Here is a 12172-nt window from a genome sequence, read left to right on the forward strand (position 1 = left end):
AGTAGATGTGGTGTATATGGATTTTAGTAAGGCATTTGATAAGGTTCCCCATGGTAGGCTACTGCAAAAAATACGGAGGTATGGCATTGAGGGTGCGTTGGAGATTTGGATTAGGAATTGGCTGGCTGGAAGAAGACAGAGGGTAGTAGTTGATGGTAAAGGTTCATCTTGGAGTGCAGTTACTAGCGGTGTTCCACAAGGATCTGTTTTGGGACCATTGCTGTTTGTCATTTTTATAAATGACCTGGAGGAGGGGCTAGAAGGTTGGGTGAGCAAGTTTGCAGATGATACGAAAGTCAGTGGAGTTGTTGACAGTGAGGAAGGATGTGGCAGGTTACAGCGGGATATAGATAAGCTGCAGAGCTGGGCAGAAAGGTGGCAAATGGAGTTCAATGTAGCTAAGTGTGAAGTCATTCACTTTGGTAAGAGTAACAAGAAGATGGGGTACTGGGCTAATGGTTGGATACTTGGTAGTGTGGATGAGCAGAGGGATCTTGGTGTCTATGTACACAGATCTCTGAAAGTTGCCACCCAGGTAAATAGTGCTGTGAAGAAGGCATGTGGCGTACTGGGCTTTATTGGTAGAGGAATTGAGTTCCGGAGTCCTGAGGTCATGTTGCAGTTGTATAAGACTCTGGTGCGGCCGCATCTGGAGTGTTGTGTGCAGTTTTGGTCGCCATACTATAGGAAGGATGTGGAGGCACTGGAACAGGTGCAGAGGAGGTTTACCAGGATGTTGCCTGGTAGGGTAGGAAGATCGTATGAGGAAAGGCTGAGGCACTTGGGGCTGTTTTCATTGGAGAAAAGATGGTCTAGGGGTGACTTGATAGAGGTGTACAAGATAATTAGGGGTTTAAATAGGGTTGACCATGAGAACCTTTTTCCACATATGGAGTCAGCTATTACGAGGGGGCATAGCTTTCAATTAAGGGGTGGTAGGAATAGGACAGATGTTAGGGGTAGATTCTTTACTCAGCGAGTCGTGAGTTCTTGAAATGCCCTGCCAGTAGCAGTGGTGGACTCTCCCTCTTTATGGGCATTTAAACAGGCATTGGATAGGCATATGGAGGATAGTGGGCTAGTGTAGGTTAGGTGGGCTTGGATTGGCGCAACATCAAGGGCCAAAGGGCCTGTACTGCGCTGTATTTTTCTGTGTTCTATGTTCTATGTTCATTATATGTCCTTCCCACTTGCATTGGTTGAAAACAATATTACATTTCTCTCCTTCTTTACTTCCAATGAGTCGCCATCTTGAACTGAGCAGCATTAGTTTGAGACAAAGTGTGGAGGTACGTCAAATAGTGGAAGGGCTTCTGCAATTATATGGTTTTCTTGTGTGATTATATGCTTCCCAGCTCAATCCATATGCAAGCATGTGTAAAATGCCATATTTTATGGCAGGAAGTACTAAAGCCTGCCAGGACCATCCATGTCCTAACATTCGGTGCTGTATTTAAAAGCTAGCTGGACAGAATGTCCCTCTCTGGAAGCCAGGAGCATCACTGAACACCTGCTCATTGTCAGGGCCAATGGAAGCAATGTCAGAGACCAGGCAAAAAGTGGTGTTACATCTTAATAATGCCTTCCTGGAGATTTCGCTGAAGGCTGTCCAGGAGAGGTCAGAACTTCTTTTCCCTATAGATGGCAATAAGAAGTCATCCTGACTGACTATAGAGCTCAGAGTCCATGGGCAGTTGAACAGAACCATTGCTACAAGGGCAGGCCTAATCAGTTGTGTCCTGCCAGGCTAAGTACCACCATCTACTCAATGTTTCATGCTCTTTTGAGTGTGAGGTAATATTGTAAGTTGACCACTTCAGAGGGCTGTGTGCCACCCATCTCCATCACAAGTTTCACTGGGAATCAATGTTTACTCCTCCTTTGCTGCTACTGTTACCAGAATAGTACTGTCTCTTACACATCTGCCAGGGTTCATACGACAAATCAAGGCACCATCAAGTCAGAGATAATCCATCATAAGTAGGAAAATATATCCATCTGAGAACTGTTCATCAAAGTTCTGAGATGGAGACACAGCCACAAAAGAACGTCTGCTCAGTGATTCCCACTTTTGAATTCAGCCCTACTGGCCTGTCCTGGTCAGGTTTCACTCCTTACATTGAACCCATTTAACAACAACAAGTCATACTACATTCAACAGAGCCTTCTCATAAGCTGATCAACATGGAGAAGCTCCACCCACAACATCAAATGTTTGAACAAAAAATGCTTTGCTTTGAAAGAGCCAAGTAACTGAGAAAATCTGGAGGAAGGAGTTTTCCCAGGCAGATTCATGCCCCTACATATAGTTTTGTTTGTGAAGACACCTTTCCTATTTTTGGCTAACAAGATTGTACCCATGAATGGTTTGTTAATCACCTTGGTATTGTGGTCAGTTCGCTCATTCTCCCTACAGCTCCCACTCTCATCCACACAGAGAACAAGAATCTCAAACCTGAGGCTGAGGCTCCTTCAGCACAACCACTTGAATCCCTCAACCTGCCTTGCTCACAGTCACAGCCTCCTGTCTCTGACTACTGACCGAATTTAATGTAGTTAATCTCAGGGGTGTGACTGCCTCCTCTTTCTCTCTCTCCTTCCATTTTCAGATAGAAGCTTTCACCTTAGCTGGATGTCTGACTGCTGAGGTGGCTAGCCGTTGGCCCACTAGCACTGAGGGGCTGGGGGAGGGAACTGAGATTAATTGGCATGAACCAGCAAAAATCTTCATGGGCTGTGTCTGAAATATGCAGTGAAGAATTATGCTCTAGAACTGGACTGCTGGCCAGTTTACTAACACTGGATTGAAAGTCTTGTCCCAAGTGTAGGAATGGGATGCAAGAAAATATCTTAATTGAGTAACTTGTGCTATATGAGATTCTTGACTGGCTTCTTCTGCTATTCTGTGAGATGAATGAGCAACAGGAAGAGACTGAGCTATCTGATTGAATTTTATAATGTGGCAAATGATGGACTAGGTTAATTTAGACTCCTGGCTACAAAGTGATGAATGTTTTTTTCACATTCAAGGGTTAGTTTAAAAATCCTCTTCCATCACTTTTGTTCTTTCTGAAAAGGAGCAAAATTGAATTAGCTGTCCATAATAGAAAATGTCGTAATTAAGCCTGTATGTTCTGACATTAAATTAACTGTTTTTATAATCTACAGCATTGTCAAATACACTTGGCAAATAATTCTGTTTCCTTTTCACATGCTATGGAAAGTAATGGAGTCACTAATGGAGGACTTACCTTCACATAAGGCTATACACTTTAGGTTACGACTTTGCAAAAACTGGGGTTGCTGTCCTTTTTTCTGTGACTGAAAAAAAACCAAATTAATTCAATTTAAGTGATTTCATTTCAACTCTTCATATGACAGTACTTTGAAATCTGAAATCTAAATTATCCACACATATAATGATTCGGTGATAATGAATGTTACAGGGAGAATCAAATCTGAATGATTGCCAACTTCACATTGTGCTGCAACCTGCACCCAAAATCAGAGAAACACAAAACTGGTGTCAGGACTGTGCTGAGGGAGCATAAAAGCAAAGCCTAAGAGTATATTAGCCGGGAAACGAGTGAGAAAAGAGAATCAACAGTAGCTATGGATGGAGATGCCATTTAAGGGCAGTGTTGTCGGATTGGGGGCAGGGAAGATGATCTGACTACATTGCACCAGGAATACCAGTTGTACCTGGTGAGTGGAAAATATGTTATTACGCAGCTACATAGTTGCATTGAAGTTTGCAAAATAGTGTTTAGTGGGTTGGAATACATGTAGAAAGATATGGGTCTCCTATTCAGCTTATTTCTAAATTGTGGGGAGACAAGTCTGAAATAGTCCCAGATAGAGTTAGCAAAACCAGAGAGAAAAATCAAGCAACTGTGTGCAGTTCCGATCACCTCTCTGTAAAGAGGATGTGATTGCACTGGAGGGAGTGCAGAGGAGAATCACCAAGATGTTGCCCGAGTTGGAGCACTTTAGCTATGAAGAGAGGCAGGTTAGTCTCAAGATTTTCTTTAGCACAGAGAAGGGAACCTGATTGAGGTGTATAAAATTAAGAGGGATGTGGACAGGGTAGCTGGGAAGCAGCTATTCCTCTTCGTTGAAAAGTCACTAATGAGGAGCCATAATTTTAAGACAAAAGGCAGGCTGTTTAAAGGGGATTGGAGGAAACATTATTTCACCCAGAGGATAGTGGGAATCTGGAGTGCACTACTGGGGAGAAAACTCATAATCTTTAAAAAGTATATGATTAACTACTGGAAATGACATAACATTCAAGGTTATAGACCAAATGCTGGAAAGTTGGATTCATCCAGATAGGTTGGCACAGACTCAGTGGGCCAAAGGGCTTCTTCTTTGCTGTATGACTCTGTAACTGGATTTTGACCATATGATAATGTGGAACAAGCACTTTTGAATCATTCTTACATTATGTACAACAGTAAACCAGGCAGATTGTACATTGGGTAGTCTATCAATGCCCACCTATTTTAGCATTCCTGCCGGACTTGAATTTCCTCATTTGCTCTTTTTGACACAAACATGTTATTTGGTTGAAAGTAGAAAAAATGGATCTCTTCAGTATCAAGTTAACTCCATAAGCGGATTCCTGGCAGCAGGAGACTAAAATCTCTGGCACTCGAGTCATTTGCTACTTGAATCAAGCAGGTCCCAGCACATCAAGCCCTGCTGATAACTCACTAACTCTCCTGCTTCGTCAATGGGACCAACACTCCTACTGGTGTTACTGGGGAATATGCACGAAGTATGTTAAGAAAATACGTAAGTTGGTTGAAGGAGTTACAAATTTCTGACAAGTATATTGCAAATTGGGAAAGTGTGAGGTTGTTCACTTTGGTAAGAAGCATAAAAAAGATCAATATTACCTCAACAGTGAACAAGTGCTGAATTCTGAGATGCAGAGTGATTTAGGTATTCTGTGCATGACCACAAAAGACTAGCATGCACATAATTAAATGGCTATAGTTTTTTATGGCAAGAATTGAACATAAAAGTAAGGATGTTATCCTTCAGTTATGTAGAGCTTTGGTGAGACCACATCTTGAATACTTTCCAGTGTTGGTCTCCTTATTTAAGGTAGGACGTAAATGCGTTGGAGGTGGTTCAGAGAAGGTTCACTAGATTGATACCTGGAATGATTGCGTTGTCTTCTGTAGAAACATTGGATAGGCTAGAGTTTCTCCTAGAGTTGAGAACAGAGAGGGATGACTTGATTGAAGCGTCGAAGATCCTAAATGGTCTTGTCAGTGTGAAGAATTCAGTCTACAGAGGGGCACTGTTTTAAAGTTAGGCATTTCTCTTTCAGGACAGAGAGGAGGAGAAATACTGCTGTCTCTGAGGATTGTGAGACTGTGTAATGCTTTGCCTCAAAAGAGGCTTGTTCACAGCAGAGGTGGATATATTTTTGCTAAGCAGATGATTTGAGGATTATCAGTAAAAATGGGAATGTGGAATTCAAATCACAAACAGATCAGCCATGATCTTATTGAATGGAGTAGTCTTGAGGGGCCAAATTGTCTACAGTTGCTCCTATTGCTGAAGTTAGTACGTTCATAACTGAGTAGCTTTTGCTGGCTGAATGGCATCCTCTCTGCTGTCACCATTCTGGGTGTTTCCAGACCTGGCTGACCATATTAGAAAGTTTGCCACTGGTGGATCATTATGTATGTTTCCTGACCAATGGTGAACACCAAGTGCAGATACCACAACATGGGAAATATCCCACCATCAGCCCGATACCTGTAAAGTGGCTGCTTTATTGTTTGAAGGCTGTTCGTCCTTGGCTGCCACCTTCTGCTGCTTTTTATTCATCCCTAAAAGGTAATTAAAGTTGATTAAACATTATAAATATCAATAACTATATCACAGTGATTAGAAATGACCCTTCAGTCAACCTCAATTTGTTAAAATATTGTAACATATTTTGTAATGTAATTTAAGTTTTAAAAAGGTGTTGTGTGTACAAACTAATAAACAGAGTGGCACCTTCAACATTGAACTATCCCAGTTCTATAGTCAATTTCCCTTTTGACTTGTTTATATTGTGTAGTGAATTTTGTAACAATAGGAATAAAAAAGCACATGACCCACTGCTATGAGCATGCAAACAAAATTATGCCAGTCTGGCTACTGCTAACTGGCTACTGTGGGCAGCACGGCGGCACAGTGGTTAGCACTGCTCCCTCACAGCGCCAGAGACCCGGGTTCAATTCCCGCCTCAGGCGACTGACTGTGTGGAGTTTGCACATTCTCCCCGTGTCTGCGTGGGTTTCCTCCGGGTGCTCCGGTTTCCTCCCACAGTCCAAAGATGTGCAGGGCAGGTGAATTGGCCATGCTAAATTGTCCGTAGCGTTAGGTAAGGGGTAGATGTAGGGGTATGGGTGGGTTGCACTTCGGTGGGGCGGTGTGGACTTGTTGGGCCGAAGGGCCTGTTTCCACACTGTAAGTAATCTAATCTTAAAAAAAAACCCTGATATGGAGGGTAAGATTATCATGGACCAGTAGTGGGAAAGTGCATCCCAACTTGGTAAAGCTGAGTTTGCCATGGGTAGATTAGAAATAATGAACTTGAGCTAAGTGTCAGCAGTGGCTGGATTTTAATTTGCTATTACTGCAGTTGGGCTTATAAATGTTTAGTCACTGCCAAGGAAATGTTTTGGGTCTTCGACAGAACTGCCATCGTTTTGTTTACTGTCCAGCATTGCCTTCAATGTTGCTTTTGCCATCAGCAATAGCAATGTGAAATATCTTATTTGCTGCCTGTATACTCTACATTTTAAACCCAAATTAAATCTAAAACCAAAAAAACATAGTCAAAATTAAACATCACAACAATAACTTAATACATTTTGTTGAAATGATCAATAGATGAATTAACAATTTCATTACTAATTATTGAATTTAATCCTAATTAGGAGAAAATTATTACCAATGCTTTTTTGGAGTCAAGCTAATGCTTCAAACCCAACACAGGCAACAATTTAAAAAGGATTGACTGTAAGGGTCGAATTCTTGTGCTTGTGGACCTCAGCTACTGGCTTGAGAGCCATGAGATCCAATTCTGTACCCTTTCTTGGAAAGCCCCACTGTTATTAATTGCTAACTGAGCAGTTGACAGACTTAACCTTTCTGGGGGAGGCCTTTGCCCAGCATCAGGACCCTGAGGGACAGAGGTCCCTCTTACCAAGAAGTACCTGCTAAGCAGAGGTGAGCAAATCTTTTTACCAGACCTGAGACCACCCCAGGCCCATGCCACAGGTCAGTGATGGCAGGAGGGGGTTTGTGGAGTGGGGAGTCATGGGGGAGAAAGTGTAGAGAGCATCTGGGTCTCAGTGGACTCCTCCTGATGCCAAATCATGGATAATCTCCTATCAAGGAGGTGTCTATTAGACATACTGCACCAGGAGTCATCTCTGAGAGCTCAGGGAAGGCATTATAAGCTTTTTTTAAATTATCATTAATTGGCCACATTTAGTTACAATTGATGGGCAGGAAGACTATCAATAGTCCCTCATGGACCTAAGTGGGGTGGAGGTGGAAATATAGAACAGTACAGCTATTACTCTGCCCTCTACATGATATTGAAGTCCAAAGTCCAAAACTCCTGCCTTGTCGGTTGCAGCCATTTGAATACAGGCTATTAGTGGGCAGCTCGGTGGTTCAGTGGTACTGCTGCCTCAAAGTACCATAGACCTGGGTTCAATTTCACCCTCAGGTGACTGTCTGTGTGGTGTTTGCACATTCTCCCCAGGTCTGGGTGGGTTTGCTCTGGGTGCTCCTGTCAGGTGGATTTGCCATACTGAAATTACCAAAACTGTCCACGGATAGGTCAGTTGGACGAATTAATCATGAGGAATGCAAGGTTACAAAGATAGGGTGGGTCTGAGTGGGATGCTCTTCAGAGGGTTGGCGTGTACTTGATGGGCCTACTTCCACACTGTCAGGATTCTATGATTCTGGTATTCTGTGAGATCAGAAAACTCACTGAAAGTTTTATTCACTTTTAAAGGGAGAAATTGGGATTGAGACCTCAACATAGCAAGATGATTTGAATTTCAAAGAGCAATTTATGTAGCCTCCTTACAAAGACAGCGCTAAAATGCTTTAATATAGCCTTGTTTCAGTATCTGTTTTGCTAACATCACTGTTAACATGTTTTATGAGTACACAGATTCACCTTTTGTTTCTTTGGGCATTGGGTGTTGACATATATCCAATTTGAGGCTGCTCCCTTACTAGGCTACTACTCTACTCGGTCTCTCGCAATCCTAGTTCACCCTGAAGCTAATGTAAGGTTCTGTTATTCTCTTTATACTCTTCCACTCATTATTTACACAGCTTACTGAAAACAGCTCTTACACAGTGACATACTCCTACTCCATTACAGACTTCTCTCTGCTTGTGTTTTTGCTTTGTTCTGCTCTGTTGATGTCAGAGTGACATCAATTACATTGCTATCAGTTGCACATCCCTTAATACCACAGAGTACTGTCTAGTTATTTCCAGGAGGCTCTGGCTGAATTCTCTAAACTAATGCCTACAGTGGCCACTTAGATTGCTACTGTTACAGTCCCTCACATTTCTACAAGATTTCACACTAGAAATTATGAAAAAATGTTGAAGAAAAATCAGTGAGTAAAACATTCGAGGGCCTATACAGAATAACAGTGGCACTTGTATAAAATAATGGCCATTGTAGTTAAGGTTCAAAACATTAAATGATGATAAAGACAACATGTACTTGCCTGAGTAACCAAAAGAAATACTTGACAATGGGCTAAGGTAGATGCCATTCCCGTACACTGCACCATGAAGCTATAGATAGTGGAGAGGTTTAAAAAAAGGCAAATGAATAATTACATGAACACACAGTTACTGAAACCACACTGTTTTTATTTTGGAGGCGATGGTTGTGGAGGTGGGCACTTCAGGTTTCAGAAAAGGGCTTGGCGACCTCTAAACAGCCTGACTAATAGAAGATATAGCGGGCTGTGCTCTGGAAAGTCAGACTGGCTGTCTTGTCATATTTTCAACAAGTGAGGGAGACAAAGAAAACAGAAGTTTCCACTCAGAATCTGCAGGCCATTTAGGCAATATACAGAAACTCAGATCAAACTGGTGCATCTGCTTAAAAATAATGAGGGTCTTCATTTAAAAGTCAGAAATTCTTTGTCAGAAGGCCTCTATTCCTGATGAAGGGCTTTTGCCTTTCAATGGAATGTCCTGTTGCGAGAACAATATATGGTACAATGAGCATGGAATAGAGCTCATTCACATCCCGAAATGGAGAAATTCTTCTGCAAAATGCATTTACAGCTTTTTTTTGGGAGTGTGGAATGATATTTTGTCTGCCTGACTGTTTACTGCTGAGCAAAAGTGAGGACTGCAGATGCTGGAAACCAGAGTTTAGATTCGAGTGGTGCTGAAAAAACACAGCAGGTCAGGCAGCATCCGAGGAGCAGGAAAATCAACGTTTCGGGCAAAAGCCCTTCATCAGGAATAGAGGCCTTTTGCCCGAAATGTCGATTTTCCTGCTCCTCGGATGCTGCCTGACCTGCTGTGCTCTGCCAGCACCACTCTAATCTAGAATCTGGTTTCCAGCATCTGCAGTCCTTGTTTTTAACTAGGAGTCATGATGGCTAGTCAGTGGCAGCAAGTGGACACTATAGGCGACATAGTGGCAGAAGCATGGCTATTGTGAACAATCTTTTCTCTACTAGTCATCCATCAATCTGCCTGAGATGTGAGCTGAAGTTACAACTGCAAGCTGTTTTCATGAAGTAAATCGTTGCGATTTACAAATCATTTGCTCTTTCTTTCTCTCAGTTGATGCATGATTCACATATTTATAATAGTGAGCACCATTAAACTGGCTATTATTTGACATCAAAATGTAGGTTATGGTGGTAATGTCGTTTACACTTAAATTGGGATTGTTATATTTCATTGTATCAAAGCTTTGCAAAGAGGTAATACATAATGTTGGGGAGAAGCATATAAAGCAAACATTTTTCAGGAAATCTCAGGCACAGATCCTGTGAAATTTCCAATAATTAAAACTAACAGAGGAAAAATTATCCACTGGAAGGTTGCAATTATCCATCCCAGACTACAGAACCATCCCGATTAGCTATACTATTTTTGCTCTGCCTGATCTTACCTGTAATCGTGTATTTGATGCAACAATTAAACCATTTCTTAAAATGGAGTGCCAGTTCTCTATATGTGAGCCACTAGATATAAAACAAAAACAGTTTGAGTATCTGAAAAACAATACACAATCTTTGCAGACTCTCTCATTGCTTCTCTCTTTCTCTGTTCGTATACAAAACAGTTTATTGAAGTGAAGTTTAAGGTGTGCCCCTCATAGTAGCAGTCATATGACTATGGCTGACCAGAACAGATATTTGGATGAGTGGTGCTGGAAGAGCACAGCAGTTCAGGCAGCATCCAAGTAGCTTCGAAATCGACGTTTCGGGCAAAAAGGGCTTTTGCCTGAAACGTTGATTTCGAAGCTACTTGGATGCTGCCTGAACTGTTGTGCTCTTCCAGCACCACTAATCCAGAATCTGGTTTCCAGCATCTGCAGTCATTATTTTTACCTCAGAACAGATATTTGTATATGATTGTATTTCAATCCAAACATTCCCCTTTTATATAGACATGAAGAAAAAAAATGGCATGCATGATCTTGTGCAAGATGTAGTCTCTTCAACCATTAATTTACTCAGTCTGTTGAGGCCAATTACTCATTGGAGTGTACATTTGTCTTTCTATAGGCATATTTTCACCATTGAAAACATGTTATGCACTGATCAATGGACTCATTATCAGGTTGTTCCCTAGTATTGAATATGCATTGTTTACTTGGCTGAAAGTGTTTCCTTAAAATTTCTGCCTGGGATTTTTACTGCTCTTCAGAGAGATTTAGGAGGGGAACATATTTTGAAACAGTCTCATCTGATCAGTGATAAGTGTAGTGACTGGCACTTATTCTAGTTTATTTAACAAATCCATAACAATTGCATAATTCTGGCATTTTTCAAGGAGGAATTTCCATGTTCCCCATACCTCCTGTCAGTCGAACAGGACTGGTCTTTATAAAATTTTCTCTTTTTTTTCTAAATTTGCCTCATCTTGCTTTCCACATCCTCGTCATTTATCATGGCTTTAGCAAAGTCATCTTCTTTGATAAAGTATTCATTTAGGGCCTCAGTTATGCCTTCTGTCCTCAACCAATAGGTGACTGTTTTAGACCATAAGACCATAAGACATAGGAGTGGAAGTAAGGCCATTCGGCCCATCGAGTCCACTCCGCCATTCGATCATGGCTGCTGGGCACTTCAACTCCACTTACCCGCATTCTCCCCGTAGCCCTTAATTCCCCGAGACAACAAGAATCTATCAATCTCTGCCTTGAAGACATTTAGCGTCCCGGCCTCCACTGCACTCTGCAGCAATGAATTCCACAGGCCCACCACTCTCTGGCTGAAGAAATGTCTCCGCATTTCTGTTCTGAATTTACCCCCTCTAATTCTAAGGATGTGTCCACGGGTCCTAGTCTCCTCACCTAACGGAAACAATTTCCTAGCATCCACCCTTTCCAAGCCATGTATTATCTTGTACATCTCTATTAATTCTCCCCTTAATCTTCTAAACTCAAATGAATACAATCCCAAGATCCTCAGCCGTTCCTCATATGTTAGGCCTACCATTCCAGGGATCATCCATGTGAATCTCCGCTGGACATGTTCCAGTGCCAGTATGTCCTTCCTGAGGTGTGGGGACCAAAACTGGACACAGTACTCTAAATGGGGCCTAACCAGAGCTTTATAAAGTCTCAGTAGCACAATGGTGTTTTTATATTCCAACCCTCTTGAGATAAGTGACAACATCACATTCACTTTCTTAATCACAGACTCAACCTGCATGTTGACCTTGAGAGAATCCTCGACTAGCACTCCCAGATCCCTTTGTACTTTGGCTTTACGAATTTTCTCACCGTTTAGAAAGTAGTCTGTGCTTTTATTCTTTTTGCCAAAGTGCAAGGTCTCGCATTTGTTCACGTTGAATTCTATCAGCCATTTCCTGGACCACTCTCCCAAACTGTCTAGATCCTTCTGCAGCCTCCCCACTT

General features: G+C 41.9%; 1 protein-coding gene across 1 annotated transcript in view; it reads right to left on the bottom strand.

Moving 5' to 3' along the window:
* Positions 1-12172, bottom strand: part of parp8 (poly (ADP-ribose) polymerase family, member 8) — a 410911-nt gene that overhangs the window by 19373 nt on the left and 379366 nt on the right. Inside the window, exons 21-24 of the mRNA XM_072571640.1 lie at positions 10196-10268; positions 8781-8850; positions 5776-5849; positions 3252-3321 (exon numbers count right to left, since the gene is read on the bottom strand). Of these exons, the coding sequence (XP_072427741.1) occupies positions 3252-3321; positions 5776-5849; positions 8781-8850; positions 10196-10268 (287 nt within the window). The remainder of the gene's footprint in view (positions 1-3251; positions 3322-5775; positions 5850-8780; positions 8851-10195; positions 10269-12172) is intronic.

Source organism: Chiloscyllium punctatum, chromosome 1, assembly GCF_047496795.1.
Source record: "Chiloscyllium punctatum isolate Juve2018m chromosome 1, sChiPun1.3, whole genome shotgun sequence".
In the NCBI taxonomy this organism is placed as follows: domain Eukaryota; kingdom Metazoa; phylum Chordata; class Chondrichthyes; order Orectolobiformes; family Hemiscylliidae; genus Chiloscyllium; species Chiloscyllium punctatum.